Source organism: Naumovozyma dairenensis, chromosome 9 (genome assembly GCF_000227115.2).
Source record: "Naumovozyma dairenensis CBS 421 chromosome 9, complete genome".
Classification (NCBI taxonomy): Eukaryota; Fungi; Ascomycota; class Saccharomycetes; order Saccharomycetales; family Saccharomycetaceae; genus Naumovozyma; species Naumovozyma dairenensis.
Window position 1 is genome coordinate 569,624 of NC_016487.1, and position 20,608 is coordinate 590,231.

The window sequence follows — 20,608 nt, forward strand, 5'->3', positions numbered from 1 at the left end:
ATGGTATATATATAAATATATATATATATATATATTTATATATTTATTATATAACGCACATTTGTGTAAACCAATCAGAAATTCAGAAATTCAGAAATTGATAATCGACAATTGACAACTGACAACTGACAATTGAAGACCGCGAAACCGGAAAACCTACTTTTGTGTGCCAGCTTTACCTAACTACCACCTCTGGGTGGTACTGAACCATTGACACTTATCCCATCAAGTAACCAGCACAACGTGGGGGGCCAGATGAAGAAGCCCACACGTATTGCAGACCACTTCACGACTACAAACTCATATGAGACATGTTCTCTATCTGTTTCAAGTCTACTTCTATACCGTAGTCCTCCAACTCAGATAGAACATCTTCCATTGTAAGTTCATCATCTGCCAGCACATCATCATCAGAAGAGGAAGAGGATAAGCTTTTCTCAATAGCATCCGACAACTCTTCCTCCTCTATTCCCATGGTGTAGAGAGGTTGTTTCAATAAAGATGGCACGACTGGTGTTGGAATGTCCCCTTCGTTTCCATCCAGTGCCGTCGTCTCACAAAATATACATTCTGTGATGATCCCCAATGTAATGATAATTAAAGTTCTATATTTCATTTGGTATTAGTCTGTATTTTGTAAACTAATAGATGTTTATTTGTTTGGTATTATTTTCTTTGAGTGATGACGATAATGATTATGCAAGAGACAGATTTAAATGAATTTGAATAAAACAAGAGAGGAAAAATAAGGAAACAAGAAAGAAAAGAAATCAAAGTTCCATGGGTTCTTTATTCCTTTATATAACTTTATAATTTAAAGTTTCATGCGCTTTTTTTTAAAACTGATCTTTGTGTATATTCTTCTTCTTATTTTTTTTTGTGTTTTTATGTTTTGTTTCTAGTGAATTACTCGAACACCCCACCATTTTTATGATTAGAACCCAATGTATGAAAAATGTACGTGTGTAAGATAGTCAATAATTTTGGATATAGATTGACTATTCGAATTCGAATGAAATAGAAACGAGAAGAAGAAGAACGGAAAAAAAAAAGACTTACTATTTCTGCTGACACTTGTATGTAAAACTGTTTTTCACAAAATAAGGTGATCTACCAATCTAGCAAGTTCACGTTTCTTGTAGCGTAGTGTAAGGTCATTCTTTTGTGAACATCTTCCACAGAATATTCTCTTTCAGTCTTCAGTAGTGATGAAAATAATTATATTACTGTAGTTTTTTTTGTGAGTACTAGTTACCTCTTTAGAGGTTAAAAACAGTAAAGGAGTAAATACCTTATATGCCATAGTAATACCTTCAAATGAGGGACTGCTAGAGTTCCCAGGATCCTAGATTCTTCATCAAAATACACCACACCTAGGCATTTCGTAGTAAGAACTAGGACCGGTACCTACTTGTCTCTGCGCATTTAAATATTCATCTCGAAACATAAAGAAAAAAATTTCGTTATTCTTATGCTTTTGTGAATATGGCTACTGTCATGATATCAGAAACAATCTTCTGGTACTTTGAAGCCCATTTAGCTTAATCTGCTTCCATCTTAGTTAAAGAAAAAATCAAAGACATTGATTATTTCCCCAAAATTATGTATAATCTTTTACAACATGATTGCTTAGCTGTCTTTCTCAATTTGCATTAACCATATCATATGAGCAAAAAGAATTCTAACTGATAAAATAATATTTAGCTTCGTTTAACTTTAGCATTTTCATAAACACATTTCTTATTTTCTTTCTTGAGAATAACTGGTTAAGAGTACAATATCACATTGTAATCGGATAGTAAGTATTCTTTTGAGAGCCTTTTTTTATCTATGGAGGCAGGTAATACTACGCAGAGTAGCATTCATTTAAAATGCAATCCTGATTGTTTGGAAAAAATCTCACCCATTATGAATATACGTTATGTTCCGATGGAGACGTTAAAGCTGCCTTCTTTCATTTAACGAGTTTCGAACCATACCTATAGTAGAATGCGAGATAAGATTTGGTCGTGCTCTTGACTAGGGATAACATTTAGCTATCTTATACTCTCTAACTTGTTTTCGTTTCTCGTCTTTCTGCTTTTATATCTTGTTTGTTGATGTTCTTGACAATAGGCATTGCGGATCTCAAGCAAGACTCGAAAAGACATTGAAAAATTTGAATGAACAAATGAAGACAAGAACAAATGAATAGATGAATGAAAAGATTCTCGAAGCAAATAAAAAATAACAAAGGCAGTAGTAGCACGCACAAGAATTAATGGTGAAAAAGGTAAATAATCCTCTGAAGATCGATTTCCAAAAATGTATTATTGAAGGTCGACTTCAACAAATTTTACCAAAACATATTACATCTGAACCAGAATTGAGTATGTTTAATAACCGTACTTCCATATTTTCTTCCACCATTATTATAGAACAAATAAATACTAACTGCTGGAATTAAAAATAATATTTTAACTATTTTTTTAATATATTTAATTATTTTTTCTCGTATAGTCAACATTTGGACAATCGATATTAATCCTCAAGATTCAAAATATTTTATTGCATTCATTAGACGTAATATTAAAGAGACCGATCCCATATCATTGTTACATCTAAAACGTATCCAAAAGAACCCAAATGATAAATCATTATTGAAACTAATTTTATGCTCAGTGGAATATATAGCAGACCGTGAAGATATAATAAAACTACTTGAATCTATTGAAAAGAAGACCCCCAATGGAAATGTTGAAAAAATCCAATATACAAACCTTAATAAGGATTTAAAAGTTCCAAAGGAACCTCCTATTACAAGGGAACTAATAAATGAATGGTCCAAGAAATTTTGGCCCATGGTTTGGAATGGGAATCCCAATGATCAAATATTAAACGATTATATCATTGATATGGATTCTATTAGAGGAAAATTAGATATTATTAGCAAACAATCTCAATCCTTAGCCAAATCAAATGAAATTCCAGTAGTTTCATTATTTGTAAATCCCTTGGATCCTTTAAACCATATATTGTCAATTGATCAACGAAATTCCACTAGTGGTTGCCAGTTAGACCATAGCATAATGAATGGGATTAAGAAAGTAGCTGAAGATGAGGTTAAAAGGAGAAAATTAGAACAAGAGGCAAAGGAAAGTAATAATTATCGAGAAAAGACATACTTATGTTTAAATTTCGATGTATATACCACACATGAACCTTGCTCCATGTGTAGTATGGCATTAATACATTCAAGAATCAAACGATTGATTTTTATCAAACCAATGGAAGTTACAGGCAGTTTAAGACCAGAAAGTGGCCACGGATATTGTATGCATGCAAATAAAAACTTGAACTCCAAATATGAAGTATTCCAATGGATTGGAGATGAATATCCAGTCGGAAGTGTAGAGAACTATACATGTTGTTAATTTTCAAAAGATTGAACAAATAAGCATAACATAATTTTTCTTATTTTACAGATTGGATTTATGCAAACTGTATAATAATTACAAAAACAAATTGCCAATATCCAACTTAGAAGATGATACCAAAATCGAAAAGGATTTTGATTACATGAAGAACCCATAGTATTACCCCAATTGCACCGAACATAAAAATAATACTACAAAGTAACGGAAGGTAGAATGGACATTTACCCACAAACAAAGCAATAAATGTGAAGACATAAGCATCTTCACTGAATAATTGAATTTGCTTCGTGAATCTTGGCTTTTGTCCATTTTTAGCCAAGTCATCTTTTTCAATATCCTTGGCAATCATGTCTACAATCCACAACGATGCTTCTTCATCTGGTCCATCTTCATTTGTTACTTTCCAATTCCTGATTGTAAAATTAGAATAGTGAGCTGGTGGGTGAGTGATTGCCATTCGCAATGCTTTCTTAATACGAATAACCTCGTCTTTTATTTCACTTAAGTGTAGAAGACGTTCATCAATCACTCGCCGTTTTAACTGTAATAATTTCTCCATTATTTGAAGAAGTTGAGGATTAGAAAGATATACTTCTTCAAATTCCCTCAAGTATTCATAAATTGATTCTATGTCATGGAAAATCTCGTCATAATATTTGATATGGGACGAATCGTCATCAGCAATCCTATTATTATGTTGAAGAAAGGAAACGCAAGTGTCTATTTCCAACTTCTCGAGAATGGCCAACCCTGCTTCAGTAACGTTCGTTGCATTCACAGCATGAAATAAAATATACGTAAAGGAGAAGAAAGGAAATATTTTCAACAAATTTGTCATAATGAGTGTTAGTTATCAAATGAATAGCTTCCCCTAATGTTATTATTTGAAGATGAGATAAATTAGAAATTTTGACAACTTACACAAAAAAGTGACAAAAAGTGGTAAAAAAAAATTAAAAAAGTATGAACCAGGTATTTGTTTATATACCCTCTTGGAATCCAATAAAGGATATATTGGGTTCTTGTTGCCCAAAAGAAAGTGGTGATGGTACGACTTTATTTTTCACATCAACCCAAAAATTCTCAATGGATTAAGTTAGAGAAATGTAAAGGTGTGACCAGAATCCATCATGTACTGGTACATCACAAAAGTAGTGAAGTCTTACATTTAGTAGGGTACACAAGGCCGGTATATGGTTACTTTTCGTAATCTAGTGGATATATGGCATTGTGTTGCAATTAGTGCGAGAAGCATATATATATATATATATATATATATAATAAAGAAGACAATTAAGTCAAATTGACTCCAGGATGGCTGTACTAGTATTATGTAAACTGTATAATTATTTTTTGACTGGATATATGTAGCTCAGATCAACCCCTTCAAATTGAACTACCGTGTGGAATATATAAATGGATTGACTAAGAGGATAGAAGATTAGAAAGACTCATTTCAATGGGTAAAAACATATAGTGGATGAACGTATACACTATTAATTAGCCATGAAGTACTTAATAAAGACAACAGTGCCACTTAAGATCACACTGATAACTCTCTGGTATACCAACAGAGAAATCCTCGTGGCTCTAGTGCTATATCAGCACGAATTTCATCTAACAGATGGGTGAGTTAAAAAATTAGGGAATTTTTTTTAGTTACTATAGTCAAATTTATTTAATTATCAGAAAACGAAAGGTTAGCTCTCCTGAAAAATTGGAAAACCAAAAGTAAATAAAAATTCAATAAAATTTGAAGCGTCATCTTTCAACCGTTATGAAATCTATTTAGAAATTCTTTGAGATAAAGCAAATGGGAATACTTCCAAATAGCTCATATAAAACTGTTAAAAAGTTTTATGACAATTTTTTTGTTGAAATTTAATGTGAATATTAAGTCATGTTGTATAGCAAGATGTGCAGTAAATTTCATGAGTATAAAAGCAGGGAATCTTTCCTTCCATATACATTTAACATAATTAGATAGTTCTCCCACCCATAAGGGGGGTGGGGGTGGAATAGGCTGTTTCCAGAGAGATATGTCTGGTAAAATTACCAACTTCAATATTGTGATACTGTCTTACGCTTCGATTATCAACTTTTTCCTTTGTCATTTTGCAATGGAATACAAAAAAGGTTTCAAGTCTTAAATAGAAAAACAAGTGAGCTAAAAAATAGTAGAATAATAAACTTAAAAAGCTGTGAAATAAAGTTGAAGAAAAACGTAATTTTTTTTCACTGTCGTCAGTTTAGGTCGACCTTATCAAAAAATACCAAAAAATAATGAAGGATGCGAGGTTCGAACTCGCGCGGACAACCGTCCAACAGATCTTAAGTCTGCCGCCTTAGACCACTCGGCCAACCCTCCAATTGAATTATATTTGTTTGGTATTGTGAGATTACTACTTTAGGTCAAACTCGACTAACCCGCTATCCGATATTAATAACCGGATTTCAACTACCATTGCATCTCGGTATACGAGTGCCGCACCATATAAAGAATGACAGACTTGAAACATGAACTAACTTGAAACTTGATGCACATCCAATTATAATATATGAAATTACCCATTGAGAAAATCACTAATGAAGTAGAATAAACCAAACTGATCGACAGAATCGTATACTAGAATCCTCGATAATAAACACGTTTTAGAAACGTATAAATATCGAGTAAGATGATCTTAATAAGATCCCAATACTATGTCCTTAATAATTATATATGTTTATAATTATATACTAAATAGGACAAGAAGAATAACGATAATTGAACTAATCAGATACTCGCATACTTAAGAAGTAGCTTCCACTACAAGTCATTATATTAAGTTTTCAACTTTAGTATCTCGCCACTGAAACCGCACCGAACCGAGCACTGAATAAAGTTACTGTTTAAGACCGGTTTCCTTTTCCTCGCATCGATATTTTATTACCCAAAATAGGTGATGCTTCCGTTTTTACGACACTAGATCTACACAGTGGATACCATCAAATCCCGATGAGGGAGGAAGATCAATTCAAGACCGCTTTCGTTACACCTGATGGTAAATATGAATATACTGTCATGCCTTTTGGTCTAGTTAATGCTCCAAGTACCTTTGCAAGATATATGTCTGACCTGTTCCGTGATTTAAAGTATGTCTGTGTCTATTTAGATGATATATTAATTTTTTCAAGAACTAAGGAAGAACATTGGAAACATTTAGACAAAGTTTTGTATAGGTTAAAGAAAGAAGAACTAATTGTTAAAAAGAAAAAATGTTTATTTGCTGGAGACACTGTTGAATTCCTAGGATATATTATATCGCCAAATAAAATCTCACCACTCGTCACTAAATGTCAAGCTATTGACCAATTCCCAAGCCCAAAGACAGTCAAGCAAGTTCAGAGGTTTATAGGTATGATCAATTATTATAAACGTTTTATTCCAAATTGCTCTACAGTTACACAACCTATTCAAGAATTCATCCAAGAGAAGTCAAAGTGGTTAGAAAAACAAAATACCGCTTTCAAAAGCCTCAAGAACTATTTAAGTGACAACCCAGTACTAGTCACATTCAAATCAGACGGTCGGTATAGGTTGACAACAGATGCTTCAAAAACTGGTGTTGGTGCTGTATTAAAAGAAGTTGATAAAGATAACAAGTTATTAGGTGTAGTGGGTTATTTCTCGAAATCATTACATGGTGCACAACAAAGGTATCCAGCTGGGGAATTAGAGTTATTAGGTATTGTAGAGGCCCTAAATCATTTCAGGTACATGCTACATGGTATACATTTTATTGTACGAACTGACCATATTAGTTTGTTATCGGTACAAAAAATCAAAGAACCTACTCGACTTGTTTTACGTTGGTTAGACGAACTTGCTGAATATGACTTTGAATTACAATACCTTGCCGGTCCTGACAATGTTGTTGCAGACGCTCTATCGCGTGCTGAATATACGGTATCTGCTATTTCAGAAGGCTTACAAATCGACCATACGTTATGGTTTGATGATTACTTACATGACCCACTTACTGCTGCTGTTTTATTCTACTTAAATGTTATTACATCAGATAAGGTCCCACCACAATTCCAAAATGCGTTAAAGAAATATAGAAAAAAATTACAATTATCACGATGTAGAAGGGCAAATTCACCAATTTCAAAATAACTTTCTTTCTCGTCTTGTTGTTATTAAGTTCCATTTCTGCCTGTCTCCCTTGGAGAAGGTCTTGTGTTTGTAAAGTGATGACTTTGAGGTGTGTAACAAAGTCGACCGTACCAAAATGACGAGCGTCTAATTCTTTTGTTGTGTTGATTTCCGGAGTGGATGGTAGGAAACCAAGATCAGTTTCAAATGGGGAGCAACCAGTTAACCTATTCGGGGTGGAGTTATAAACAAATTCAATCTGTGGTAGGAATGTATCCCAATGCCTGTGGTTGTTACTAGCGTAAGTTTTCAGCAAGCAATTGAGTACTTGAATCGTCCATTAATTGGAGCAGGTAATTGAAGAGTAGAATGAACCAGACATGGGGAACCCCCACGGCGCGCGCCGCGTGTTATTTACCCTTCAAGTTAAGTTAAGTTAAGTTAAGTTTCTTTGAATTAAAACGACAGTAATTAATATAAATTTCAGTAGATATTTACGTGGTTTCGCAAGAGACATTGGCCCACCCCTACTTTCAACTACAAGTTGTAGTAATTTACAACATATCCAAAGATAAACGAGCTCAAATATTATGGGGACATCCGACAGGAATTCAACCCTCAGGGCCCTTTTATATATACGTAGAATCTATTCACGGAAAATATTATTTATATCTTTTTACCAAGGAATCTCATATAACCTATAAATTCTTGTTTGTTACTTTCCATAAAAAAATACCTGGTAATAACCAAGTACATTATACACATATAGAGTCTCGAATTTCCGTGCATAATCCTGGTTTTTATTATAAGGTTCTTTCAAGCTGAAAAAACCTAATTTATTATCCAGGTTCATCAAAATTCAGGAAATACATTCAAAATGCTAGCATTAAAAACTTAACTATGTTTCTTATGCATATTAGGGAAATAGGTTGATACTTTGGCTGTGAACTCCACGGAAATGTGTCCCACATGTGGAACCTAAGGCTGATAACAAAGGGAGCGGAGGTCAACACCGCTTCTACGACACCGAGAAGGTTGTAAATATATTGTAATTGATGATGGTATTTCTAGTATGCAATTCATACTAAGGTAAATAAAAGAAATGTCTAGAAATTAAAGAATTAATAAAAAAAGAACTTATAAGTTGCGGACCACTGCGCACAATACTTCCTCTACCAGACGTTTCGAAAGAATTTCAATTATGGCGCCTTGTTTCTTTCTTACTTAGGCACCTTTTTCAACCTTTTTTTCCAATTTGCAGGAAGCTCACAAAGAATTCTTTGAAATTAAAACATTCTTAGTTCTTAAAAATCCATTGTTCCCCTACAAAACTTCTCCACTACGAATAAGAAAACCACTACGGACTATTCATTCCCCCGTTTAATGTCCATTCTCATCTTATCATTCAAAAGTTATTAAATTATTTGTCATATCTGTTTCCAAATGAAAAGGTATTTCAGTAGTCTTCGCCAACTACAAGTCGCCAGAAAGTCTCCATCATCAGCTAACTTGATCAGTAAATGCTTTTCTTCTGTTCCCTTCTTTGTACTAATAAGAGAGTAAGCGTTTCCTGATCCGCGGGCTATATATTACTAATCTATGTATATTGTTTTTTTAGCCTTATTGCATATTAGCTTGGAATTCTACAATAAAATACTACGTTTGACCTTTCCCCTCTCCTAAAACTATTTCGGCAACATTGCTCTCCCTTATTTTCAATTATAATTTCATCGATACATACGTACGTACCTGTGCTGACTGCAAAAAATTAACGTCAATATATGTTCGCACCAGATTGGGAACAGGGGTCCAGTAATAGAGATACATGTAAAAAAATTTCACCCACAAATTTAGAAAGCTAAAAACTATATTAGGCATCCCTACCAGATAGAACCAGTAAATATTTGTAAATAAAAAAAAAAGATCACAAAATATAGATAATGTCAGAGGATTCAAGCCTTGAATTGGAAGATTATAACGAGGATGAAGAAAGAGGAAATACGTCGCTTCTTTCTTCCATCCAACAGCATAAACCTTCGGTTAAGGACAAGCTTACATCCATTCCACACTACCTGAGATCTTCCAGAGTTATCAATGGATTAAGAAGATATCTACAATATTTCATCACACGAATAACGGGTGCTACGAAAAAGGAAATCATATACAGAGTATGTGTTACACTTTTAATAATTTCAATAATAACAATATCAACTAGAAAAGCTGGTACTTCTGAAACAATGAAAAAGTTGACTTATAATTATTATTCCAAAATTTATAATCAGAAAAATGTGGACTCCATTAAGGATTTGAATAATATCGATGTCTCACAAACTTTACTCTATAAACCATGGGCTGATACACCTTTGACTGAAGATATATTCAGACAGGAATACGAATCAAATAATTTAACTGCCTATGCAGAGAATCTAGATTTCGATAAGTTCAAAAAACAATATTCCAAGACGAAGGGGAAAAACCATAAAAATGATGATAATGAAAAAGATTTAACAAAACTGAATCTTAACACAGAAGAAACTTATGAGTCATTAATCGATTGTGGTGATCTAGCTTATAACATTACCATTGAAAATTCTAAATTGAAAAAGGCTTTAACTGATGATTTAATTCAAATGAGACGCGACTTAATTGCGAAAAATGATCACATTTCTAAATTAATCAAGAGTAATAAAGATAAAGATATGTCAGAGGAGGAAATTATAACAAAATATTGGTCTAAATTTGGTGGTGCTCCTTTGTGGCTTGAAAAAGAACAATGTTATGTCGTTTATTCAAGGGTGTTTTATAGTCCATCAGGTCATAAAACTGCCTCAAGAATTTCACTTATTAGAGCACAAGCATTTGATAAGAATTGGAACGAATTGAAAGGGAAGAAAATCCCATTCGTTGATATTAAAGTTCCTAAAAACTTCCAAAGTGAATTAAATAAATTAGATAAAGAATTTGGCTTAAACCAATGTGATCATTTGAAAAACGATGAAAAGGCTTATAACTTTTGTATATTAGATAACGTTAAGACAAAACTTAAAGCTAAAGAAAGAAGAGAGAAGGTATTATCCCATTATTATATTACCTATCCTACTGTCTTGGATATTGAGTTTGATTCCTCCGGTATGTTAAGTGGACCAGAAGATCCCCATGTTATCCTTAGGAAAACAGCTAATATTGAAGAACCAATAATATTTTTCAATATGCAAGACCATAAAGCTAATAATAGACCTATGTATGCTTATTTACCACATAGGAAAACCAGTCCAATGTTAAAATTTAACCTAAATGGTAGGAAGCTAAATGATGTAGAAAAAAATTGGGCTCCATTCTTCCATCAAAATGTCAAAGATAATTCATTTTCTAGGGGAAGTATTCATTTCATTTATTCATTTGCCCCATTGGAAATTATGAAATGTTCATTAGATGATGGAGAATGTAAAATGGATTTTGAAGCTGTAACTAATGGTGCAAATGAAGGTCAGAAATTTGGAAATATGAGAGGTGCAACTCAATATGTTCCCTTGCCTGCTATTCTACCTAAAGTAAAGAATAAACAAGTTTGGGTTGGGTTTCCTAAAGTTCATTTAGGATTTTGTGGTTGTGGTGGAGGTTTCTATAGGCCAATGTTAAGCGTCTTGGTAGAATCAAATGGTGTTTATTACCAATCTGCTATAGTCCCATCAATGGATTTCAATATCGAAGTTCTTTCTTGGGAAGAAGAGGGATCTAATTGTGACTCCGGTAACATCTTAAATCCGAACTCAATTTCCTTTTGGGAAGTTACAAGTCAAGACCTTGAAACGAAAAAATTTGAAGATTATATGGGAATAGCCGTTAGTGAATCGGATGTAGTGACTAAAGTTCTTACTTTGAAAGGTGTCTTGAATTTTGTGCTGGGCATATATAATGACAAACCAATGAATGAAGAATTCGATATAAATGAGGATTCCAGATCAATTATAGATAAAACAACGAATTGTGTAGTAACAGGGGTACTCAGAGAATGTGACCGATACGGTAAAGAGCACGATAAGAACGTAAAGGAACAAAAAAAAACTGACGAATCTAAAGAGAAAGGTAAGGAATCTCAACCAAAGAATAGCTGAATTTTTTTTTCTTATCGCCTGCGGATAATTTAAGAGCCGAACAATTCCTAAGGAAACGTTTCTCTACTCTCTTTATACTAATCTACATAATGATAATGACAATGGAAATAAAAAATATAAACTTTTAAAAATTTCTTTTTCCTCTTATAGAATATTAAATTACTTAATTGGCATGTAATATAAATGCACAAAGGCTTTTATCTCTTTTAAATAGGTAAATGTCTTATAGTTCTCGAACTTCAATCTTTGGATAATTCTTTTATTTCTGCTTCGCAGTTTGAGATGACAGCACTACTTGCACCTATTTTACCGGAGAGATAATCTAACCTACTCTTGAATAGTTTTTGATCGCTAATTTTTCCTAATGGACGTAATTCTTCTTCCCATTTTCTAATTCTTCCCGTTTCGAAACTGATGACTTTTAGTAAATAACGTGTTTTTAAAACTTTGGCCAATCTGGAATCATTTTTAAGATAGGAGAAAGCAGCCCTATAAAGCGGTTTGGCTGGATATATTTCTTGCAAAACCCCACGATCTCTTGAAACTGTAATCAATCCATTATTTTCCAGCTCTAAAATTCCAAGTTCTGGAGCAGCTTTAAATAATGGACGGAAAATAATATCATGGAAGGGTAAAATGGGGCGTTCACTCAATAAAGTAATCAATTCCCAAGCTTGAGCACTTTTTAAACTATCAATCTTATCACTTAAAAACATCTGTGTGATTTGTTCTGACGCCTGTTCTACCATTTTTTCTAGGGCTTCCCTTGGCTGTTCACCTGATTTAACACGTCTGACAAAAGCTTGAAGATCTAACATTCTTCCTCCTAATGGCTCTAAGGCTTCATCAATTTCATGTAACTCAGTTGGAGATAATGTTAATTTTTCCATTTTTTCTGGTATGATTTCCTCTTCATCATTTCCGTTGTCTTCTTTCTTTTCTTGTAATCTATACAGAACATAATTTCTTGAATTTTCTTTAGATGCATCGTTTAATATCAAAGTTTTGAATACTTGGTTTGGATATGAATCGGCAAGTTGCTGATTAGATGCGATTGTTTCAGTTAAAAATATAACATGAGCGACATTTGTTTGAACAAGCATTGCCGCCCAATCTGCTAATTCTTTATAGACAAATCCATTAATTTCTGATTTACCTTCGAAACTATCTAATACAATGACAGGTTTTTCTTCCGGGTGTTGCTGTAAATAATCCTCCTCTTTAACATTTATGGTTTCATCACCATTTCTAAGTACAGGTTTATAGCCTCTCAACGCGATACGTCTTAAGGACATCATTGTTGTGGTTAACATATTTCTAAATTGTGTCTCTTTAGTTTCTGATAAGCCTGTCTTTTGACCAGTTAACCCTTGTACCATTAAATCTATAACGCTGGTTACAGAGTCAATCCAGGGGAAAATGGGGAAATAACCCAACTGTGATGCCACATTTCTTAAGAATTTAGCATCTGTTCTTGATTTGATAATCTTATCACAGTCTAAATATAAAACGTTTTCTCTATTATTTAAAGTATGCTGCATTACCAAATCGTGTTTCCCTGTACCTCTTGGGCCTCTCACAATGACAAAGGTATTGATATTTTCTTCAAGCCACATTTTCAAATCATTAACTTTCTCAATACGTTCTTCCCAAAGATGTTCTTCTGCTTGATTTTCACTTTCATTTTTTCCTAAGTAATGTTTGAAAGATGACACTGTCGTATTGGTAAAATTTCTCAATCTTTTCAGGACTGGATTTCCCATATTTAATGAGTATTTGTGAGTAATCTTTTGTTCAATAAAAAATTCTCTAATTGGGTCAAAAACTAAGACAGCTAAGAATGATAACAATGCAATCAAGACAGGAACGGCAATTCTTGTATGATTGACGAAAAACTTACCGAAAAAATGTGCTTTTATCACTTTATCATATTGAATGTGAATGACAGTATTTCTAATTTCAATACCAGAAACACAATTTTTTGCACATATCGCACCTCTGTAAGATTTATATTTAACTTGAGCATAAGGAACGGATGCTGTTGCTGGGAAGATGTCAATAATCGTACCGTATCTTCTAAACAACGAGTACATTTCTTCTTCAGTTAACGCAGGACCTTGAAATTTGACTGTTATGGTAGTATTGGGCAATCTCCTCAAGTCTTCAATCCAGGGAGTCCCCTTCACCGGGAATGCTGTAGCTTTTGTGAAATAAGACAGTAAAGAATGCGATGATTCATTAGCCGTGTTTTGTTGAATCTTAGCATTGACTTCAGCTTTCGTATATCTTTCTGGGATTAAAAACGTAGCAAAGACACCCCCGTCTCTCTTCACGGGAATGGTTGAACGTAACCTCAACCCATGGATTGGATTACTCACGGGACTCGCATAATTTTGTATTTTAGCTCTAACAGCCTCACGAGATTGATTCGTCAGTAGTAAATTATACCAAAGGGTAGGGTTCCATATCGATGTTGCTCGTGGATAGACATTATCGAAATATACTAGTGTTTCTTGTTCAGTTTTATGAATGATCCCCGTATCCGTGGCAGTGCTTGATTCACCAGCTTGTTGGTCCTTTTCTTGAATTTCAGTAGAAACATACCTTCTTGCATTCCCTACAAATCCATACATGGATGTGAAAGAGGACCACAATGAGGAGCAGGAGTATGGAGTAGTTCCGAATCTACGTAATAGAGATGCGTTCATTATTCGAGGCGTATGTGCAGGAATCGCACTTCTCTGGATAGTTTTTAGTGGTAACATTATGTATAACTGCGGACACTCCTCATATAGTATTTGATTATGAATTGCTTTTAAATAATTCAATGAGACAACACCTCGATTCCACTGGGTTTATCTCTCCATTCAAGTATTCTCGTTCTCATTCGATATCTGCTCTCTTGTAAATTACCCGGGTAGGTGTCCCTGATCTTAATAACGCCATTTCGGACTATCCATTTTAAAGGAGGGGACGATCCCATTCTGTAAACTAGAGTAAAGTAGAAAACAGTAAGAGGGCAAGATAATCAATTGGTCTGATCTTAGATAAGTAAAAGAAGGGGAGAGATAGTCGATATAAGAATCTATTAAATTACCAATTAATCTCTCTATCGATCAACTTTTATACATATAAAAAACCGAAAGAAAGCCGAGTTGAAAGGACTAGAAAAAACTATAATGAACACGAAAGTTACAGGAACCATCATTGATAATATCGCCTTCCATAAAACATTCAATGAGATACTTCCCAAAAATAATGATGAATTAGAAACTGCCATTGAGGGGACTTTCACATGGGAAATTGAGGATTGGTTCGCTTTATCAGAAAATAAATATTCATCTCCAAGGGTGAAAATAGGTGATTTCGAGTGGGATATATTGCTATTCCCACAGGGGAACCATAATAAAGGACTGGCAGTATATGTTGAACCACATCCAAAGCAGATTCAGAATGAAGAAACAGGCGAACTGGAAAATGCCGACGCTGATTGGTATTGTTGTGCTCAATTCGCTGTAGTTTTATCTAAACCTGGAGAGGATACAGCCATCAATTTAGTTAACCGATCCCATCATAGATTTAACTCTGTTGATACAGATTGGGGGTTCGCTAATTTACTAGATTTAAATCATTTGAAGTATCCATCAAGAAATTCCAAATCAGGGTATCTCAAAGACGGTAAGTTACATATATCGGCATATGTGAGAATATTAAAAGATACTACTGGCGTTCTATGGCATAATTTCATGAATTACGACTCTAAAAAAGTTACTGGTTATGTTGGATTCAGAAATCAAGGTGCCACCTGTTATTTGAATTCTCTTTTGCAATCTTATTTCTTCACTAAATACTTCAGAAAATTGGTCTATAAAATTCCAACAGAAAGTGAAACCCCTAATAGTAGCGTTCCATTAGCACTGCAACGCGCATTCTACCAGCTACAAGTCTCTCAGATTCCATTGGATACTTTAGAATTAACAAGATCATTTGGATGGGATAGTGCAGAAGCTTTCACCCAACATGATGTTCAAGAGTTGAATCGTATCTTAATGGATAGATTAGAAAACAGAATGCTAGGAACACCAGTGGAAGGAAAATTGAGTGAATTATTTGTTGGGAAAATGAAAAGTTACATCAAATGTGTTAATGTTGAATATGAATCATCTAGAGTGGAGGATTTTTGGGATTTGCAATTGAATGTGAAAAACTTGAAATGTCTAAAAGATTCTTTCGAAAATTATATTGAAATAGAACTTATGAACGGTGAAAACCAATATGCTGCACAGGATTTTGGTTTACAAGATGCTGAAAAAGGTGTGATATTTGAATCGTTCCCACCAATTTTACATCTACAATTGAAAAGATTCGAGTACGATTTCAATTTCGATCAATTAATCAAAATCAACGATAGGTATGAGTTTCCTGAATCTTTTGATACCTCGCCGTACATGGAAAAAAAGGAGGATGGATCAAATAACGAACCTTGTATATATAACTTACATGGTGTCCTTGTCCACACTGGTGACATATCTACTGGGCATTATTATGCAATGATTAAACCAGACTTAGAAGATCAATGGTATCGATTTGATGACGAAAAAGTTTGGAAAGTTACCAAAAAGCAAGTTTTTGAAGAAAATTTTGGATTAGATAGAAGGTCTGAAGACGATCTTAAGTGTATGACAAGAGAACAATATGAAGATTATTTAATTACGCGTCATACAAGTGCATACATGTTGGTTTATATCAGAAAAGACAAAGAAGAAGAACTATTACAACCAGTCACAGAGCTAGACGTCCCAGCACATGTTGTCACCAGAGTTAAGAAAGATCTGCAAGAAAAGGAAGCACAAGAGAAAGAGATTAGGGAAGCACATTTGTTCTTAAAGATAAATATTCATTCCATTTCAAGTTTTATTAGCTACGAAGGCTTTGATATGACCTCAGTCAATAGTATAACGGGTCCACTCAATGAAGATTTGAATGATGGTAAAGAACAACCTATACTATTGAAGATTACAAGGAAGACTACTTTAGCTGACTTTTTCAAGAAGGTAAAGGTGGCATTAGAGATACCTCTAAGCAGAGAAGTAAGACTTTGGAGACTAGATTATAGAAGGAATAGTACATTGCGTGTATCTGATCCTATTCCAACAGAAGCATTCGATAAACCGCTAGATGAGCTTCTCTTGGTAGGTGACGAAGCACAACAAACGCCTTTGAATATCTTCGCTGAAGAGCCGTATCTAGAGCTACATTACCTCCATTCGTTACAAAAACAGAAACTGTTACCGTTCCAAATATTGAATGGCGAACTAATTAATTTCATGCGGACACAATTAGAGACGATAGTACCAACTGAACAAATACCAACACCGTCTAAAGACAAGGAGGACATGGATTCCCATATTTTGCTATTTATTAAAAAGTTTGACGCCTCAACCCAACGTATCTCAGGCTTTGGCCACTGCATAATAAACCAAATAGACTACCTCAGCTCGTTAAGCCAGTTACTATCAGATATTTTTGATGTCGGGTCAGCGATCCCATTAACTGAGGAAATACATCCTGATTCAATCGATGCCGTGGTGTTAGAATCCAAGGCGTACGATTGTAGTCTCATAACAGGTGATATACTTTGCTTCCAACTTCCAGGTTCGAAGTCACCTGGTATTTTCCCTGATTATCAAACTGTTCAAGATTTTTATGGATATTTGAGGCATAGAATTAAATTAAAATTTACCAAAAGCTTGCAAAAGAGCGAGGAATATGTGATAGAGAACTCAGAAGAAAAATCGTTTGAGTTTTGGATAGATGCATATACACCCTATGATAATTTGATTAAAGTTATATCAAATTACCTAGAAGTTGATCCTGAGTACTTGAAAATATTTGTCATATATGGCAATGAAAGATACGCGTTGAAATCCAAATCCTCCTTAAATGAATACTTAACAAAAGACTATAACTGCAAATCAATCCCACCTTTTGAATATGAAATCCTTTCGATACCTTTAAAAGATCTAGAACGTTTAAGACCAATTAAATTCTATTGGTTGAAGAACAGTTACATTCATTATCAAAGTTTCGAATTCGAAGTTTCTAATGATCTGACGATAAAGAAATTTTTAGATAAAATCCAAAATAAAATTGGATTCACTGATCAAGAAAAGGATAATATTTTAATCTGGACCAACTCAAATTTCCAGTTTAAAACCATCTTGACTGAGACGCAAACATTCTATGAGATATCAAGGGGCTCCTTTTTATTTGGGAGAGTTCTTCCGGACGAAGTCAAGCTTTTCAAAGAGTTAAATTCTGATGTGGAAATGGATAGTTATGAACATCCTGCAGAGAGGGCTTTTGAGACGCGCCGTTTTGAAATAGCAACCAATACCGATAAAAGTAATCCCATGGGTAAAATTGATGGTAAATTAGTTGTCGTGACACAATACTTTAAGGAAATAGATAATAAACATGGGATTTCCTTTATATTCAACTTAATCCCTGCTGAATCATTTCTGAAAACCAGAGAACGACTTCATATAAAGTTTGGACTAGGCCAAAAAGAATTTTCAAAAATCAAGTTAGGCATTTCTTTCACAACTGCTAATGGTACAGAATTTAAATCCTTGGAAATGTTTAATGATACAGACCTAGAAAAGCTCGTTCTTTACAACGTTATGAATAATTTAGACTGCATTTACCTGGATCATCCTGACAGGCTGCGCTCTCACAACGTTTATGATAGACCAATGGTAATTAAGAACTAAACCTTTAAGCATCGACAACCTCAAAAATCTCTACGGGATAAAAATTCATAAGAAGTAAGTGGAATATATAATTTTTTTTAGATGAAACGCACACATTATACCCAACCATTAATTAAGTCTATATTTAACACTTTATATGGCAACCCCTTCTTTATAAACTCAGTTTGTTTCCCAAATATATTCGAAACAAAAGGACTCTACAAGTTGTATGAAAAATAAGTTGGAAAGTTTTAGTTATGAATAATGTTTTAAAAATGCAAAGTATGTTATATGTTTAGTTTCATTTTCATAAAGTATCTAAATAACCTACAATATGTAAAACTAATATAAACAATGGTGAAAAACAGAGGACGCAAGGCAATATGAGTGAGTTCAAGCATCACCATAAACACCCCAGTATTTTTCTACACCATATTCACCATCTGCCTTCCATAAATCGTTGTAAGCGTTGAATAAGAAAGTCGAGGAACCACAGGAGTTCTTAATAGAAGAAATAGCAGCTTCTTGATTCTCAGTAGATGGAACAGCAAGACCATAAGTTTCACCCTTTGTTGGCCATCCAGATTCAGTAATGACGACATCTTTTTTACCATCACAAGCAGTCCATACTCTTTGAATTTGGTTCAAAAGCCATGTACCAGAATCAGCGGCCGCAGTGTTTTGATCAAAGTAAGCATGGGCATTGACGGCCATATAATCAGAGTAGTTACATAGTTCAGGGTTATTGATAACGGCAATAAATGTATCGACGGAAACAACTGGACCTGTGTATCCAGCTGAAGTTAAAGCAGATCTACCTGTTGAAATGTAAGAACCGACCTGAGATGCAGTAGCTTGGCCACCATTAACTAATTCGTTACCGATCGAGACAGTAGTAACATCATTCCAGGAACCGTAAGTGCTGATAGCATTCTTGATAGTATCAACACCGGATTGAATTTGGTCAACGTAGTAAATACCTAGGAAAAGTTTCTGACTAGATGATTTAGCTTGTAGAACATTTTCAACTTGATTACAATCAACACCGTATAGTCTAATCACGCCGTAATCAGATAATTTGGCAAAATCTGAGGCAACTTGTGACGTAGATTTGCACGACCCATCACTGTTGTAAGGAGAGTAAGTGATACCTTTGAATCCGGACGCAGAAACGTCAGAACCTGAAGATGAACCAGAAGAAGAGGTAGAGGAAGAGGAATCCGTTGTAGTTGTTGAAGCCGGACTTGGTGCCAAAGTTGAAGTAGTTGCAACGTTAGCAACATTCGTAGTAGAGGTAGTCGTGGTTGGTGTATCGACGACAGGCGTAGCAGTAGTTGTTGTTGCGGCATTAGTAGTATGAGCAAGGACGTCAGCTTCTTGTAGTACTGCACCTGCATTATTGGCACCTACAACCACTGTGACTTGTGCTTGAACAGTTTGTGTAACTGCATCACGTTTATGTTTATGGTGTTGTAGTGCTGGCGCAGCTGTAATGCTAGACGCCAAGGAAGCGACTGTAAGTAAAGTTTGGAAACGCATTGAGATAAGTACTTTTGTTCTTGTTTTTCCCACGTTCTAAAAAGCAAAATAACAATAAAGGAATGGATGTTCGATCTAGGAACAACTTTAAATTAAATGAAGGATAAAACTATTGAATATTGTGGTAATTCAATCAAAATTTTATAGTACATCTTATAGTTTATATAACAGAAAGGATACCTCTTCCTGAGATAATCCTGCTGCCCAGGGATGGTTTCATACTTTATACTAACGCTTCAGAAACTGAGTTTAAACAATATTACTTTCGATGTAAATAATTCTCACGAAAAGGACCGCAAGCCTCCATTCCATGCTCTTGAGACACGACTGTTACAATCGTTGCACCTACGTACATTTCTTTTGGTTCGTACCTTTTCCTCGAGACAATTGGCGTTTCATAAGGTTTAGGCCACCAAAGTCTCCGTTACTTTATGGGGAAATTACACGAAAACATAGGGAAAAAAAAGAAAAGTTGGACGCGAAACAGGGACAGAAGAGGAAAAAATAAAGAAAAAAAAAACCGTTACCCGGATTTGCCAAGAAAATCTTTTTCTTAATCTTGTCCCTTTTAGGAAATTCTCTTTTGTACCCCGCATTGGTAAAAATGAATATACCCGTGATTTGTATTACGAGTATGTATATAGGCTT

The 20,608-nt window shown here is 34.4% G+C and overlaps 7 protein-coding genes and 1 non-coding gene across 8 annotated transcripts; 4 read left to right on the forward strand and 4 right to left on the reverse strand.

Moving 5' to 3' along the window:
• Window positions 1-2,260: 2,260 nt before the first annotated feature.
• Window positions 2,261-3,413, forward strand: TAD3 (Tad3p; the record flags this gene model as incomplete). Its single annotated transcript, XM_003672011.1, has 2 exons — window positions 2,261-2,369; window positions 2,500-3,413. The coding sequence occupies 2 exons, from the start codon at window positions 2,261-2,263 to the stop codon at window positions 3,411-3,413; spliced, it is 1,023 nt and encodes a 340-aa protein (XP_003672059.1).
• Window positions 3,414-3,519: 106 nt separating this feature from the next.
• Window positions 3,520-4,254, reverse strand: NDAI0I02490 (uncharacterized protein; the record flags this gene model as incomplete). The annotated part of the gene is made up of 1 exon (XM_003672012.1): window positions 3,520-4,254. One exon carries the CDS (start codon window positions 4,252-4,254, stop codon window positions 3,520-3,522), a length of 735 nt encoding a protein of 244 aa, XP_003672060.1.
• Window positions 4,255-5,700: 1,446 nt separating this feature from the next.
• NDAI0Itrna7L lies at window positions 5,701-5,784 on the reverse strand. Its single transcript has one exon. It is a non-coding gene; the product is annotated as a tRNA-Leu (tRNA).
• Window positions 5,785-6,414: 630 nt separating this feature from the next.
• On the forward strand, window positions 6,415-7,575 carry NDAI0I02500 (reverse transcriptase/ribonuclease H family protein; the record flags this gene model as incomplete). The annotated part of the gene is made up of 1 exon (XM_003672013.1): window positions 6,415-7,575. One exon carries the CDS (start codon window positions 6,415-6,417, stop codon window positions 7,573-7,575), a length of 1,161 nt encoding a protein of 386 aa, XP_003672061.1.
• Window positions 7,576-9,494: 1,919 nt separating this feature from the next.
• Window positions 9,495-11,669, forward strand: NDAI0I02510 (uncharacterized protein; the record flags this gene model as incomplete). The annotated part of the gene is made up of 1 exon (XM_003672014.1): window positions 9,495-11,669. The coding sequence occupies one exon, from the start codon at window positions 9,495-9,497 to the stop codon at window positions 11,667-11,669; it is 2,175 nt and encodes a 724-aa protein (XP_003672062.1).
• Window positions 11,670-11,908: 239 nt separating this feature from the next.
• YME2 (Yme2p) lies at window positions 11,909-14,434 on the reverse strand (the record flags this gene model as incomplete). The annotated part of the gene is made up of 1 exon (XM_003672015.1): window positions 11,909-14,434. The coding sequence occupies one exon, from the start codon at window positions 14,432-14,434 to the stop codon at window positions 11,909-11,911; it is 2,526 nt and encodes an 841-aa protein (XP_003672063.1).
• A 414-nt stretch (window positions 14,435-14,848) lies between these two features.
• Window positions 14,849-18,442, forward strand: UBP15 (ubiquitin-specific protease UBP15; the record flags this gene model as incomplete). The annotated part of the gene is made up of 1 exon (XM_003672016.1): window positions 14,849-18,442. The coding sequence occupies one exon, from the start codon at window positions 14,849-14,851 to the stop codon at window positions 18,440-18,442; it is 3,594 nt and encodes a 1,197-aa protein (XP_003672064.1).
• Window positions 18,443-18,814: 372 nt separating this feature from the next.
• Window positions 18,815-19,960, reverse strand: SCW10 (putative family 17 glucosidase; the record flags this gene model as incomplete). The annotated part of the gene is made up of 1 exon (XM_003672017.1): window positions 18,815-19,960. One exon carries the CDS (start codon window positions 19,958-19,960, stop codon window positions 18,815-18,817), a length of 1,146 nt encoding a protein of 381 aa, XP_003672065.1.
• Between the last annotated feature and the right edge of the window lie 648 nt (window positions 19,961-20,608).